Raw genomic sequence first — 16,579 nt, 5'->3', positions numbered from 1 at the left:
TTTTTTTTAGGAGAGGTTTTTGCTATAGGGCACATGTGCTTGCCAGAAAGACAGAGAGAGACAGAGAGACAGAAAGTGAGAAATCACCCCCTCTTAGGGGGGATGACCATGTTGCAGTCCCTTCTCTTCCATTCTCATCTTGGGCACACACGCACACGCACCCTGTGTGAGTTTAAGCCACCGGGTCTAGCCGCAATCCCTTCTCTTCCATTCTCATCTTGGGCACACATGCACACGCGCCCTGTGTGAGTTTAAGCCACCGGGTCTAGGACCCGAACCGCGGTCGGCTACATGGGAATCCAGTGACACAGCCATTAAGCCAACTGCTTCTCCCTCTCATCTAATGTTTCTGCTGGCTCAATAAGATCTATTGATATTCGGGAGAGGCCTCTAACTCAAGAGGGAAATTAAACAATGATAATTAATACAAGAATAAAACATAAGGGAATTTGGAGAAAAAGGAATTTAAGATTTAAATCATTAAAGAAGGTGTGAGAAGATTTTGAATGTAAAAGAGAAAGAGTTGGGAGGAAAATGAGAATTAGCAGAGGAAGGGGAAAACCAGCAGGTGGCATGGTGTTTAAGGCTCTGGACATTCTCACATGGCCACGCTTCAAGTCCTAATTCCTGTGGCTTGCTTTCTTACTTTCTCTCTCTCTGTCTCTCTCTGGTCAAATTAAAATAAATGAATGAATAAATAAAATTGAGTAAATAATTTTTTTTTTGAGAGGTTTTTGCTATAGGGTGCGTGCACTCGCCAGACAGAGAGAAAGAGAGATAGAAAGCGAGAAATCATCCCCCAGGGGGGATGACCATGCTGCAATCCCTTCTCTTCCATTCTCCTCTCGGGATCTTGGGCATGCACGCACATGCGCCTGGTGTGAGTTTAAGCCACCGGGTCCGGGACACGAACCGCGGTCGACTACGTGGGAGTCCAGCGACATAGCCATTACGCTAACTGCTGGTCCCTAGTAAATAATTTCTTAAAAAAAAAAAAAAAAGAATTTGTAGAGGGAAGCTACTTTGTGAGCTATGGCAAGAAGAGTATATGCCAGTACTTGGTATTTGAGGATGAACAGTACTGTAGTTAGAGGTGGTTGGCACCATTAAAAAAAAAATGTTTATATAGATTACTAGTGTGAACCAATGAAATGGGGCACTGGTGAGTGAGATGATTGAGCTGTAATCTCAACTCTTTTTCTTAGCTGTATGACTTTAGCAAGCAGCCTCTTTGTCTTGGCTTCCTCATCTGTCAGCTGGAGATTTATTTATATGATAGAGGATGATTTGTCTAGCTCAAAGGTACATCCAGAGAGTGAGATAATGTATGTGGGACAAAAAATGGAAACAAGTAGGAGGCATTATTTTATAAATCATTACTGTTTGTAATTCTAAATATATTAGCATTGTTTGTTGCTTTTTCTGATTCTTACTACCAACAGCCCAGAGAAGTGATCATCTTCAAATATGTATTTTAAATGGCTATTATCTTTTTATTATAGTAAAAGGATTAGCTTTCTAATTTCTTATTAAATTTCTTTTAATTGCCTTAAATTCAGAATAAAGTGAGTTGGTTTCTGGATTTGTTTTAGCATATTTGAATTATGCCAAAAATCCATAATATTGGAAAAAGTAAAATATTATTAATTTTTGTTTTAAACAATCCTAGGTCTAAAAAAAAAGATAATATCATTAAAATACAGCTTAGGAACCAGCAGATGGCATAATGGTTAAGCTTCTAGATTCCCCCATGACTGACTGTGGTTCGAATCCTGGACCTGGAGGCTTGAAACTCATTCCAGGTGTGCATGTGTGCCAAAAATTCCATGAAGAGAACTGAGAAGAGATTGTGGCATAGCCATCCCCCCCCATGGGGAGCGATTTCTTGCTTTCTGTCTCTCTCCATTTCTTGGGCGAGTGCACATGCCCTTTAGCAAAAATCTCTCTTAAAAAAAAATTCAGCTTATGTTTTTTCTTCAGAATGTTATGCTAGAGGAAATATATAAGAAAAATGTTCTTTTCATGTGTATATTGGCCAATACGGCTCAGATTTTAACATAATTATTAGAAGTATTACATCCTTGTAAAATAGGGAATTCCTTTAAATTAATTGATTTGTGGGGTCAGCAGGTGGCATGGTGGTTGAGTGACCCAGGGATCCCACATGGCCAACTGAGCAGTTAGAGTCCTAACCTCAGTGGCTTGAAAAACATGCCGGGCACCTGTTCGTATGTGCCCAAAATTCTGAGAGGAAAATGGAGTAGAAGGGATGGCAGTGTGACCAGCCCCCCTGGGTGGTGGTGGTGATTTTTTTCACTTTCTGTCTTTCACCATGGCCAGCATACATACCCTGTAGCAAAAAAAACTGAAGGAAAAAAAATGACAAATTCTGTTAGTAATTTTATTTTGAAAATAACATTAAAATGACATGGGATTGAATGAGAAACTCTTGAGGTTCAGAGTTATTAGTATAGTAAAATTGCTACTTAAATGAAATGTTTCAATTACATTTTACAAAATAAAATTGAATAAATTATTTGAACATTATTTTCTGATTTAACATCATCATTCACTGCAGAATTTTTTTGTGTGTGTATGTGTGTATGTGTCTGGTTCTTTTCTTTTAACAGCCAGAAATCACTGTGGAAAATCTTCCTAGTTATTTAAGGCTTCAGAAACCATTACTCATTTTGTTTAGTGATGGCAGCATAAATCCCCAATATAATAAAGCAATATTAACACTGGTGAAGCAGAAATACTTGGATTCACTTACTCCTTGTTGGGTAAATCTGTGAGTATATTTTTGTTTTTTTTAGTATGTAAAAGGTAAGGAAAGTATAATTTGTATTACATTTTCATTAGGAAATAATGTAATAATATTATGGGATCAAATATGTCATCATATTTTAGTAGCTAAACTCGCATAGATAAGCTTCAATGTGACCTTATTTTACATTATATTTTGCTCTATAATAAGTTTTTTAAAGTAATTTATTTCTGATTTTAAAAGTAATTAATGTCTATTGAGAAAATTTGGCAAACATAGAAAAGTAAACATTATAATATTTTGGCATTTTCCTTCAGTTCCTTTTCTGTAATTCTGTACTTTTAGAATCCAGCCCATAATGTTACAGAAAGGTTTCAGTGTATTCATCAACAGTATTTCCTGAAATGTTTTCTAGGTGTATGGCTTGTGTTAGTTAACATTTAATGTCTGTGAGCACAGTTCACACATACACACTATCCCTTGTTCAAATTTATCACATGAAAGACATTGTATTTTTTAACTCCTTTGAAAAGTTATAAAAATGGACTGGGTGGTGTGGTGGCTAAGGCTTCTGGATCTAACATAGTAGACTACATAGTTTGAGTCTTGGACTTTGCTTGAAAAACACACCGGGAGAGTGTGTGTGTGTGTGTGTGTGTGTGTGTGCGTGTGTGTGTGTGTGCCCCAAATCCTGAGAGGAAGGTAGAGAAGGGATCGGTGGTTTGGCCATTGCCCTGGGGTGTGCTTTCTCATTTCACCTACCCGTCTCCCTGAGCAGTGCATGGCAAATTAAAACAAAAACAAAAACAAAACCCCAAATTAAACAGTGTGCATTTTTTGCTGTGAAGAGTTTCATTAATAGTATATCCTACTGCTTAAGGCAAGAATTTCCCAGGCAGTTCTCATTATAGGCACCTAAGAGTAATTGTTTTGTACATAATAGAGAATATGCTGCAGTAAGGAAACTGGTATCTGTAACTTACAATTTCTTTGTATGAACATAACTGCTTTTCATCTCTTTAATTTGAAGTCAATCTCTTCTCCTTTTTCCTGAGGAAACGCACAGTTTCATTTGGAAAAGAAGTATTTATAGAAATAAGTATCTTGTTATCTTACAGTTATGTAACCATTTAATTTTTGAGCTGATACTTGGCTTAAGTTTGGAAGGAACCTACTGATTATGTCAACTCTGAATTAGTAAACCTTTGCGCTGTGCCTACTTTGCATTAAAACTGTCATTGGTTGTCTTTTTTCTCCCAGGATAGAGTGTCCCATGTTAAGAAGAAGCTTTTTAAAAAATTACTAAAAAGAATTATTTATTTAATTTTATTTATCGTTTTTTTATTATTTGCTACAGCGTACATGTGCTCATGAGAGAGAGAGAGAGAGACAGAGAGAGTGAAGAGAGAGAGAGAGAGGGAGAGAGAAGAGAGAGAGAGAGAGGGAGAGAGAAAGAGAGAGAGAGAAGGAAAGTGAGAAAGTAGGCCCTCAGATCCGGGATTAACTGTGGTCAAGTGGAGTCCAATACCTTTAACCACCACACCACTTGCTGGCCCCCCAATAAAGCTTTTTAAGCATCTTTATAAAAACTTTTAAAGAATAATTATTTTATTTATTACTATTATTTTTGAGAGATTTTTGCTATATGGTGCGTGCATTTGCTAGAGATACAGAGAGCGACAGAGGGACAGAAAGCAAGAAACCACCTCCCCACCCCAGGGTGGTGGCAACACCACAATCCTTTCTCCATTTTCCTCTTGTGATTTTGGGCATGTATGTACATACGCCTGGTGTGAGTTTAAAGCCCCTGGGTCTGAGACTCAAACTGTGGTTGACTATGTGGGAGTCAAGTGATGTTAACAATTACACCATCTGCTGGTCTCTATTACTATTATTTTTAATTTGATAAAGAAAGAGACAGAGGGTAAGTGAGAAAGCAAGCCACCATGTTCAGGACTTGAACCACGGTCAGCCATGTGGGAGTCTAGCGCTTTAGTCACCTGCTGCCTGCTGGCCCTGGCATCTGGATTTTAATAACATACTCATAGATCTTGTGGGTTTTAGGGCATCTTTTCATAAATTAATATTCTTGGCATGGTAATATTTAAAGTTTAATGTTTTGCAAACTATGCTTTTATTGTTTTATTATAAAAAGAAATATTAATTAACATGTTCAATTTTTCCCTTTTATAGAAAGAATACTCCTGTGGGGAGAGGAATCTTACAGGCCTATTTTGACTCTCCGCCTCCTCTTCCTGTTCTTGTTTTGGTGAATCTACATTCAAGTGGCCATGTATTTGCATTTCCTTCTGACCAGACTATAACTGAACAAAATCTTATATTGTGGCTTAAGAAATTAGAAGCAGGATTAGAAAATCATATCAGTAAGTTTTCTGTTTTGTTTAATATACACAGTTCTGTATTTTGTCTCATAGATTTTAAGCCTTAGAGATAACTAATGAATGCTAGAATAAGTTGAATTGGAATATTTATAAGTATCCTAAATATTAATATGCTGATGGTATTGTTCATGGGATAGTCTGCTTATGACACTAGGAATAAGGTTTTGGTTGTGACTATCAGCTTACTTATGGATGCCTTTTCTCTTTAATTTTAATTCATTGAGTCCATGTTTCTTTCTTTCTTTTTTTTTTTTTTTTGAGAGGTTTTTGCTATAGGGCGCGTGTGCTCGCCAGACAGAGACATAGAGACAGAAAGCGAGAAATCACCTCCCAGGGGGGATGGTTACGCCGCAATCCCTTCTCCTCCATTGTCCTCTTGGGATCTTGGGCACGCACGCACATGCGCCCGGCGTGAGTTTTAAGCCACCAGGTCCAGGACGCGAACTGCGGTCGACTACGTGGGAGTCCAGTGACATAGCCATTATGCTAACTGCTGGTTCCCTGAAGAGGTTTGTGTTATAGGGCACGTGCGCTTGCCAGACAGACAGAGAGACAGACAGATAGAAAGCGAAAAATCACCCCCCAGTGGGGATGGCCATGCTGCAATTCCTTCTCCTCCATTCTCCTCTTGGGATCATGGGCACGCACACACACGCGCGCGGTGTGAGTTTAAGCCGCCAGGTCTCGGACCCAAACTGCGGTCGACTACATGGGAGTCCAGCGATATAGCCATTACGCTAACTGCTGGTCCCATGAGTCCATGTTTCTTATATAAATCCCAATGTCTTCAAAAATACAACTTTTGTAATTTCTCCAGTTAAAAAATAATTATTACAGTGGGGATATTGGCCCTCCAAAGCATAAGTCCTGTGCTATTTTTGTAAAAATTAAAATTGTGGATTTCACAAGACCGTTCTTGTATAGCTTTTTCATATGCTTGCCAGTTTGTTTTCTTCTGTGATGATTAGCAAATAACATACTCGTAGATCTTGTGGGTTTTAGGGTTTTTATAGAAAGTGAGAACATTTTAAAAATAGTACATTATTATTATATGAGTCTCTGGTTCTAAGCATTCTGAAAAGGAACACCTGTCTTTTTATCTCATTCTGAAAGTATCTCTCAGTTCTCCCCTTAACATTTATTATTATTGCTTTCATTGATCAAATGGGTCTACCCTCATGGTTATGATATATCCAACTTTTACATTATAAGCCAGTTATTTTATGCAAAGTTACTGTTGGAATGAAAGTAAAGACCAACATTTATTTATTTATTTATTTATTTTTGGAGAGATTTTCGCTATAGGGTGCGTGCATTGGCCAGACAGACAGAGACAGACATAGAGACAGAAAGCAAGAAATCACCCCCAAGGGGGGATGGTCACGCTGCAATCCCTTCTCCTCCATTCTCCTCTCGGGATCTTGGGCACGCACGCATGCACACGCGCCCGGCGTGTTTTAAGCCACCGGGTCCAGGACACGAACCGCGGTCGACTACGTGAGAGTCCAGCGACTTTGTCATTACGCTAACTGCTGGTTCCCAAGACCAATATTTATTGAGAACATGTTCCCTTTTCAGGCTTGATGCCAATTTCAATTCAGGGATTATCTGATTTATCATCATAACAACCCTGAGTTCTGGGTGGTGGTGTTATATTCTTTTCCAGGTGATAAAACTAAGACAGAGAGACAACTTGTCAAAGATTATTCAACAAAAGAAATACCAGAGTAGGAATTCAAACTGAACATGTACGCTTACACAAATTCCCCAATGTATCTAAGGTATCATTTTGCTTGTTTTATTGACTCTAAGTAAGTATGTAATTCCAATAGCAGATGGCATAGTGGTTACGTTGCTGGACTCCCACATGGCTGACCATGGCTCGAGTCCTGGACCTGGTGGCTTGAAACTCATGCCAGGCACTTGTACATGCATGTCCAAATCCTGAAAGGAGAGTGGAGGAGAAGAGATTGTGGCGTGGCCATCCTCCTTATGGGGGTGATGTCTCATTTTCCCTCTCACTGCCTCTGTCTCTCTCTGGCCAGTGAACACACTGCCCTAAGGCAAAGAATCTCTAAAAAAGTAAAATAAAATCTATTTCTCAGCAGTGTTCGAATATATAATACATCATTATTTATTGTAGTCACCATGCTACATAATAGATCTCTAGAACTTATCCTCCTAATAAACTTGGCACTTTTTGACTAACATCTCCCTATTCCCTGCCCCTCTTCCCAGGCCCTAGGAACCACCATTATACTCTATTTCAGATTCCATGTAAAAATGAGATCATGCAGATTTGTCTTTCTGTGCCTATCTTATTATACTAAGCGTAATGTCTTTCAGGTTCATTCATGTTGTCACAAATGACAGGATTTCCTTCTTTTTAAGGCTGGCTAGTATTTCATTGTACACTACATTTTCTTTATTCTTCCATTAATGAACACTTAGGTTGATTTCATATCTTGGCTATAATGAATAATGCTGCAGTGAACCTGAGAGTGCAGCTATCCCTTCAACGTGATTTAATTTCCTTCCGATATACACCCAGAATGGAATTACTGGGTCATATGGTAGTTCTCTATTTACCTTTTTAAGGAACTACCCTCTGTTTTCCATAATTTATATTTCCACCAACAGTACACAGAGATTCCCTGTTCTCTAAATCTTTACCAACAAAAATAAATAAATAAATAAATAAACAAATAAATTTATCTATCTTCAACAACAGTTGTTATCTTTTGTATTTTTGATGAAAACATTCTTACAGATATGAATTGATATCTCATTGTAGTTTTAATTGGATTTCTCTAATGATTAGTGAGTTTGTTGACCTTTTCATATACTTTGACCTTCTATATGCCTTTTTTTTGAAAAATGTCTATTCAGGTCCTTTGCCCCCCCCCCTTTTTTTATGGTGCATGTGTGTTTGTTTATAAATCAGAGGTGCATGGGCTTGCCTGAGAAAGACAGACAGAAGGAGAGAGGGAATGTACCCCTTAGTGGGGCACACGACCACACTGCAATTCTTTTTCCTGTGTTCCATCATTTTGTCAGGACTTTAGGCATGCATGTATATAGATCCAGCATGTTTTTCAAGCTGCTAGGGCTGGGATTCAAACTGCATGGTTAGTCATGTGGAATCTGGCTCCCTTAACCACTAAGCCATGAGACTGGTTCATGCTCATTTTTAAAGCAGGGTTTTACTTTTGTTTTCTTTTTGCTGTTGAGTTCCTTCAGTTCCTTATATATTTTCAGTTTTAACCTCTTTCAGATATATGGTTTGCAAATATTTTCTCCTATTCCATAGGTTGTCTCTTCACTGTTGATTATTTCCTTTGCTACAAAGATTTTTAGTTTGATGAAAACAGTCCCATTTGTCTCCTTTTTTATTTTTGTTTTTGTTGCCTATTCTTTTGGTGACATCTGGAATATGTTTGCCAAGATCAATGTAAAGAAGCTTTTTCTCTGTTTTCTTTTAGTAGGCTCTTTTAGAAGGTTCAAGGCTTACATTAAAGTCTTCATGCCATTGTGAGTTGATTTTTGTATATGAGGTATGAGATAAGGGTCCAGTTTCATTCTTCTGCATATAGATATCCATTTTTTTTTCCTAGCGCCATTTATTGAAGAGCTGTCCTTTTCACATTGTATAATCTTGGTACCTTTATTGAAGATCAATTGACATAATAAATATGTGGTTTACTTTCTGGTCTCTATTCTGTTCCATTGGTTTATACGTCTGTTTTTATGCCAGCATCATGTTGTTTTATGACTATAGCTTTGTAGTATATTTTAAGACCAAACAGTGTGATGCCTCAAGTTTTGGTCTTTTTGCTCAAGATTGCTTTGGCTATTTGCAGTCTTATGTGGTTTTAGGATTGTTATTTCTATTTCTGTTGTAAATGGGATCATTTTGTTATTTTCTTTTTTCAGATAATCTGTTGGTAGTGAATAGAAATGTTACTGATTTTACTAAATTCATTCTAACAGGGTTTTTTTTTTTGTAATTTATGATATATTACACACATATGTGAGAGAGAGTGGGTGGAAGGGGATGAATACCCTCCACATGTTCTAGTCACATTGCAGTCCCCTTCCTCCAGACCTCTAGCCCACCAGGATCCTGGATGCACATACATGTTCCTGGTGTGTTTTCAGGCTGACTAGGCAGGGTCAGCCTGCCTTGAACCAGGGACAGCATGTGCCTTCCAGCTCCACAGACTGGCTGAGCAGCAGAGGCTGGGCCCTAACTAATTTTTGAGGACTTTCTATCATTTCTGTGATCACTACTGTTATATCTAAGTTATTCCTGTAGCCTCCACCACAAGGAAGAAGAATGCTCAACACTTTATTGAGTCTGCCTAAGTCCTAGCAGGACCTAGTGTCTATCACCACTCTTTGATAGACAAATATCCTCTGAGATGGGGTGGAGTGGGTTGCAGTGATTCTCTGGGAATCATCTAAATCTGTATCATGGTGCCACTGGTGTCTGCCTCACCTTGCTTGTTACACATCTTAATTTCTTTTTAAAAAAGTTTTTTTTTAATTGTTTTTAGAGGTTTTTACCATAGGGCATGGGTGCTTGCCAGAGAGACAGACAGAGACAGTGAAAGGGAAAGTGAGAAATCACCCCTTAGGGAGGATGGCCATGCCACAATCCCTTCTCCTCCATTCTCCTCCTGGGATCTTGGGCACGCACGCACATGCACCCAGCGTGAGTTTCAAGCCACCAAATCTAGGGTTTGAATCGCAGTTTGCCATGTGGGAGTCCAGCAATGTAACCACCATGCCATCTTCTGGCTCACACATCTTTTTTTTTTTGGAGAGGTTTTTGCTATAGGGGGCGTGCGCTTGCCAGACAGAGAGAGACAGAGAGCTAGAAAGTGAGAAATCACCTCCCAGGGGGGATGGCCATGCTGCAATCCCTTCTCCTCCATTCTCCTCTCGGGATCCTGGACATGCATGCACATGTGCCTGGCGTGAGTTTTAACCCACCGGGTCCGGGACGCGAATTGCGGTCGACCACGTGGGAGTCCAGCGACACAGCCATTACGCTAACTGCTGGTCCCTGGCTGACACATCTTAATTTCTGTGAAAACTGTGGCCACTGGGTATTCTTATTTGAGATTTACATTTAACTCTGGTCCAGTTCCCAGGCCTTTCTATGACTTGCTCTTCTCATCTATAAAATTGAGGTAATAATTACAGCTACCTCATGGTAGAGATTACATGAATAACACCTGGCATTTAGTAAATGTTAGTTATTATTATGAATTTGGTGAATAATGTGTTTATTACCCACACACAATCAGAATATACAGTTTTATTTGCAATTGAAAACATTAAGACTTTTGTAGAGTTTCCTCAGGAAGTAATTTGTAGAATTGGGTTACTGAGTTTCAGTCATTTTACCGTAGTCTTAGACCACTAGGCTGCAGTGTTAACCTTAAAAAATAAATATAGCTAAATATTTGTTATGCTTTAAACTGGACTTTTCTTAAAAGTAATTTATATATTTCTGTTTATTGCAAACTATAAAGAATTATTCTTAACTCTTCATTATCAATAAAATATTTTATACCTGTGCCACTTTTAAATATGCTAATTTAGCACACATATTGGCATCATCAGTTCTGTGGGTAGTTTAAATTTAATACCCTGCTGATATACCAAGTCCTAGAATTTTGTGTAATTGAGTCTTAGTGAAGAAATTATATACCAATAAGTAAAGTATAGATATAGAATACTGCATATGTATGCATGCAGATTTTTGTTTGAACTTTAATTCACTATGGAAAATTACAATTGATATGTATTTCCTAAACTTTTAAAGATATTCATTTGATTTATGAGAGATGCTGAAGTTACTATGTTATCAGCATTTAAAATTTTTCCTTCATGAGATGGAGAGGAACAGACAGACACACAGGCAGGCAGGCATCCTTGACAGGGTCTCATTATGCTGCGATCCCCCATCCCAGCTTCACCAGTCAGCCAGGATCATGGATGTATGTGTGCTGTGTGCGTAGCATGTTCAGGTTGACTTGGGATCTGAACCCCTTGTATCCAAAGTGGTCTCTAGCGCTGCAGAGTGGCGCCCTTCTGCTGTGCTACTGACACTGGGCCTGTGAGCATTTATTAATATTTTTGAACAAGTATATATGTGTATATGTTCTTTTATTGAAATTTATTTTTAAAAGGTTTGCTTTGCACATTTTGTTATGCTATATAGTTTATTTCTTGAAATAGTATTTTTAATGAGCCAACCAAATTCAGAAACTTTCATAAAATTTATCTGCTAAATTGAGGAAAGTTAACTAATTTATCTCGTATATGAGTGATATCAATTTTAATCAGTTTTCCTCTTCTAATGGCCAATATTTTCAAAATGTTGAGATTCAATACCATAAAGCTCATCTAAGAAAAATTATACATTTACTGTCTATGGTGTAGTTGATTACACAGAAATTTTAAATTATTCTTTGTCTATAATTAGTTTTATAAAATGAACTTGTTTTCATGAAGTGTATTGCAAACATGTTAATCAAAACAGAATCAAAAACAGAAAATGCTTTAAAATGTAAGAAAACACTTATATAAATAGCAAAATAATAAATAAATATGTTCCAAAATTTTTTTTAGAGGGATTCGTGAAATAGTTAAATTTATTTGGAGATAGAGACTAGAGTAAGGAGGGAAGCAGATTTTTTTTTTTAATTTTTAACTTGTCTGTGTAATTCGTATGTTTCTTTCTTGTATGAGTAAGAGAAAAGGAGAAAGAGACAGAGAGATAGGCACCAACAAGAGGATCCCACCGCAATTTACCCCTGGCCTCAGCCAGCTACAGAGCATGGACATGTGCCTGCCCAGCATGTTCAGGGAGCTCTCTGCATACAAACCCAGAACCTTCCCATGGAGGACAGCCTCTTAGATGCTGTGTTACCACTGCACCATCATCTTGCCCCCATCTGTGTGTAATTTTATTATACATAATATGGTTTCAAAAAACTTCAACAAAGATTAAGTGGAAGTCAGATTATGAACCTTTCCTTCTTATAATAATTCTTTCTTCATTTAGAAAATAATAGCTTATGACCTGGCCCTGTAGCTTAGTGCTTAAGGAAACCAGATTCCACACGACTGACCGTAGTTCAAATCCCAGCCTTCGGGGCTTGAAAAACACAGGGTTTTCATGCACCCGTTTGTGCATCCATTCCCCAGATCCTGGCAGGATGGAGAAATGGAGAAGTGTGGTGTGACTGTGCCCCATTGGTGTGAGGGAGGGTACTTTCTCTTTCTCTTTTTTTGTTTCTCTGTCTCTCACTGGCAAGCACAAACACTCTCTAGCAATTAAAAGAAGAAAGAAAATAATAGCTTGTAAGTGTAATATAAAAATGAAAATGGTTAGTAATGACAAATGTGTCAGGTTCCTTATTGACAGTAACAGAAAAATATGGCTTTGCTTAGGTAAGTGAAAGTAATAAAATATTTACTCCTACAAATGTATTTTTCAAAATGAAACATTTTCTAGTCTATTCATGTGAGGATTTTATAGCCGTTAATCTTTAACCCTTTATCTTCTTTCCAGCAATTTTGCCAGCTCAGGAATGGAAACCTCCTCTTCCAGCTTATGATTTTCTAAGTATGATAGATGCTGCAGCACCTCAACACCCCGCCAGGAAAGTCCCTGAGTGTATGAAAGAAACAGATGTGCAAGAGAATGATAAAGAACAGCATGAAGATAAATTGACAATAAGAAAAGAACCGATTGAAACACTGAGAATAAAGCACTGGAATAGAAGTAATTATTTAAAAGGAGCAGAAAAATCATTTAGACATGATAAAGAGTTATGATGTTCACAAGTGAGCTGATTTCATAGGGCTGTGCTTTCCAAAATCTGTTTGGCTTATTTGATAATTTAAGAATTTATTTCATTAAGGAATAATACTAGCTCATTTCAAGTGCTTAGTTCCATGCCATCCAGTAATAGACTTATCATACAAGTCATATAGTAACTTAAACTTTTCTAGTAGCTACAATGAAATAAAAGAGCTAAAATGAACAGGTAAAATTAATTATTATTATTATTTTTTTTTTGGAGAGATTTTTGCTATAGGGCGCATGTGCTCGCCAGACAGACAGAGACACAGAGACAGAAAGCAAGAAATCACCCCCCAGGGGAGATGGCCATGCCCGAATCCCTTCTCCTCCATTCTCCTCTCGGGATCTTGGGCATGCATGCACATGTGCCCAGTGTGAGTTTAAGCCACCGGATCCGGGACTCGAACTGTAGTCGACTACATGGGAGTCCAGCGACATAACCATTATGCTAACTGCTGGTCCTAGTGAAATTAATTTTAATAATATATTTCACCCAGTAAGTATACTTGAAATGGCCCAGTTAATATAACATTATTAGTGAGGTATTTTACATCATTTTACATCTCATAACTTGAAAATATTTTACAGCATTTCTCACTTAATAATATCCATATTTAAGTGCTCATTAGATAGCTACATTTGACTTGGGACTACTATATTGGGACAGCTCAGTACTAGACAAAAGCTAGTATAATTAATTTAACTTACTTCTGACCATGATATATTATTTGGATTAAAATAATTTAAATTGTGGCATGGTGGTGAAGGTACTGGACTCCCACCTGGCTGACTGCAGTTTGAGGCCCAGACATGGTGGCTTGCTTTCTCACTTTCTCTCTCTGACTCCCTTTGGTCAAATTAGAAAATAATGATAATAAATAGAATTAAAGAAGATAATTCTTTAAAAAATATATAACTATAGTTTTATCATAGTCAACTCCACACTGGAGTTGTACAGCTGGCAGAGGTATTTGTTTTGTGGTAGTGATTTTGCTGAAACCAGTGTTTCTCAACCAGCAGGCAGTTTCCCCCTCCAGAGGGCGATTTCAGGAGACATTTTTGATGTTATAACTAGGAGTGCAACTGGCATCTGGTGAGTAGAGGCTGGGGATGTTGCTAAATACCCTGTATCGAACAGCTTATCGAAAGAGAATTATCTGGCCCAAAGTGTTGGTAGTGCCAAGGCTAAGTAACCCTGTGGTAAACTAACCAGTGGCAGACTAAGCTTCCTGAATTTTCTGTCACTATATAATGACAGGGAAAGATTAGACCAAAATTAATTTTTCATTCCAAATCACTTTCTTGTTAGACTTCCCTCTTTGTAATACTTGTTTATCTCACTGTTTGTTCTGTGCATTTTTTGAGCCATTTGTTGAGAATGTCCTACTTCGTACTCCACTATGTTTCTCCTTGTAAGGGGGTCTTTTTCTTTATAACTTTTCCACCTATGATTTGCCTAATATTGAGTTTCATAACTGGAATTTAAGAAATCATAAGCAGCTAAATTTTAATAAATGTATGTGATATATTTCATTGTAGATAGACCATTTACTACTTTTATCACCCTCTGATTGATTTTTTTCCTTGTAGCATGAAATGCCATACTAATTCAGTTCATCCTTATCTGTTTTTATTTCTGATATGATGTGAGAGTGAACTACAAATATAGTTTGTAGTAGTAAAACATCATTGGCCTTATCATTAAAAAATGCTAATTAGCCACAGACATGTAGAAACACGTGATTGATTAATCATTGTACCATACCCAGCAATTTTGACAGTCATTGACATATGTTCTTTTAATTGTAAATAAAGTGTCTGGATTTTAGGCTGCCTTCAAAAGCTTTCTGTAACCTCTATTCTACCCTCTATTGAACCACTTAACTAGTATCAGTTGGTTTTCTTCAGTTACGAGCAACAGAAATTCAGCTCTGACTAAGCAAAATGGGAAGATTGGTTCATAGACACAGGATAAAAATTAAACCAGGCTTTAAAAAGATTGGAACCAAGGCTGTTTTGGAAACTGTGTGGCAGGAACTAACAGCTCCGTTATGAATTGATTCCAACTATTTTTCTATCTTTTGTGACTAAGGAAATCCTGGAACAGTTGGTTGAATGAAGACTAGGCACTTTAACTGACAACCCTAACAAGACTTCCACAATACAGGAGAGGTAAATCTCACAAAAGAAATTGAAATTCTGTTTACTAGGAAAAGGAAAAGTGAATGTGAATAGGTAAAAATAATGAAGAAATAGAAAATCCTTTAGACACCACTTGCTACTTTTTTTTTTTTTTTTTTTTGGAGAGGTTTTTGCTATAGGACGCGTGCGCTCACCAGACAGACAGAGACATAGAGACAGAAAGTGAGAAATCACCCCCAGGGGGGATGACCATGCCGCAATTCCTTCTCTTCCATTCTCCTCTCGGGATCTTGGGCACACACGCATACGTGCCTGGCGTGAATTTAAGCCACCGGGTCTGGGATGCGAACTGCGGTTGACTACGTGGGAGTCCAGCGACATAGCCATTACGCTAACTGCTAGTCCCAACCACTTGCTACTTTCTGTCTGTCCTTTGTATCCTTTCTGGTCTTTCTGTCACATCTCATCTAGTTTTTTTTTTTTTTTTTTTTTTTGGAGAGATTTTCGCTATAGAGCACGTGCGCTCGCCAGACAGACAGAGAGAGACAGAGAGACAGAAAACGAGAAATCACCCCCCAGGGGGGATGATCATGCCACAATCCCTTCTCCTCCATTCTCCTCTTGGGATCTTGGGCATGCATGCACACGTGCCCGGCGTGAGTTTTAAGCCACCGGGTCCAGGACGCGAACTGTGGTCGACTACGTGGGAGTCCAGTGACATAGCCATTACGCTAACTGCTGGTTCCCTTGTCATCTAGTTTTGAGCTTAAAAAGCTCTTCCTACCCAAAGAGATTATTTTTTTCTTTATGTTCCCCTTGTTCCTTTCATAGAGTTGGTGACCAGTGTGCATCTGTACGTTCTGCATAATGTCTTCATCTCTCACGAGTCAGATTCTTTGACCCTCTCCTCCTCCACGCCTGTGCTAGAAGGTGACTGTCCCTGGTTCATTGCTTCCAGCTCCTCTAATAAAATATTCCATGGGTTGTTTTTACAGAATTCCTGGAGTTCATCAAACTCATGCTTCTCTTAAAAATTAATTAGACATGTGTAAGCTTAGCAGATAGAATTTGTAGATCAGTAAGTATCTTATCGTTGGTAGTAAAGTGACCAAATAAGGACACATTGGGAATTGTGCTGTAGTTAAAATATGAAAAGCTGCAAGAGAATGCTCCTTCCACCCTCACAATAAGAATAGAAGTCATGGGACCAGCAGATGGTGTAATGGTGTGGTTGGTGGACTCCCACGTGGTTGGCCATGGCTTGAATTCTGGATCTGGAGGTCCAAACTCATGCTGGGCTCATGTGTGTGCATGCTCAAAATCCCAAGAGGAGAATGGAGGAGAAAGGATTGCTGAATGGCCATCTCCTCTGGTGGCCGGGAGGGG

The 16,579-nt window shown here is 38.3% G+C and overlaps 1 protein-coding gene across 3 annotated transcripts in view; it reads left to right on the top strand.

Moving 5' to 3' along the window:
* TXNDC16 (thioredoxin domain containing 16) overlaps positions 1 to 16,128 on the top strand; it is a 101,686-nt gene extending 85,558 nt beyond the window's left edge. Inside the window, exons 18-23 of one of the 3 annotated variants that reach the window (XM_014592439.2) lie at positions 2,631 to 2,791; positions 4,961 to 5,151; positions 12,758 to 12,970; positions 14,069 to 14,144; positions 15,144 to 15,223; positions 16,025 to 16,128. In XM_014592439.2, the coding sequence (XP_014447925.1) occupies positions 2,631 to 2,791; positions 4,961 to 5,151; positions 12,758 to 12,970; positions 14,069 to 14,144; positions 15,144 to 15,177 (675 nt within the window). In that variant the 3' untranslated portion in view covers positions 15,178 to 15,223; positions 16,025 to 16,128. Of the gene's footprint in view, positions 1 to 2,630; positions 2,792 to 4,960; positions 5,152 to 12,757; positions 13,274 to 14,068; positions 14,590 to 15,143; positions 15,224 to 16,024 lie in introns of those variants that run through there. The other 2 variants (XM_027776633.1, XM_006160541.3) reach the window with 2 other exon arrangements.
* Positions 16,129 to 16,579: the final 451 nt, after the last annotated feature.

Source organism: Tupaia chinensis, unplaced genomic scaffold, assembly GCF_000334495.1.
Source record: "Tupaia chinensis unplaced genomic scaffold, TupChi_1.0 Scaffold000688_1, whole genome shotgun sequence".
Taxonomy (NCBI): Eukaryota; Metazoa; Chordata; class Mammalia; order Scandentia; family Tupaiidae; genus Tupaia; species Tupaia belangeri.
This window is presented reverse-complemented; position numbering and strand designations above follow the sequence as displayed.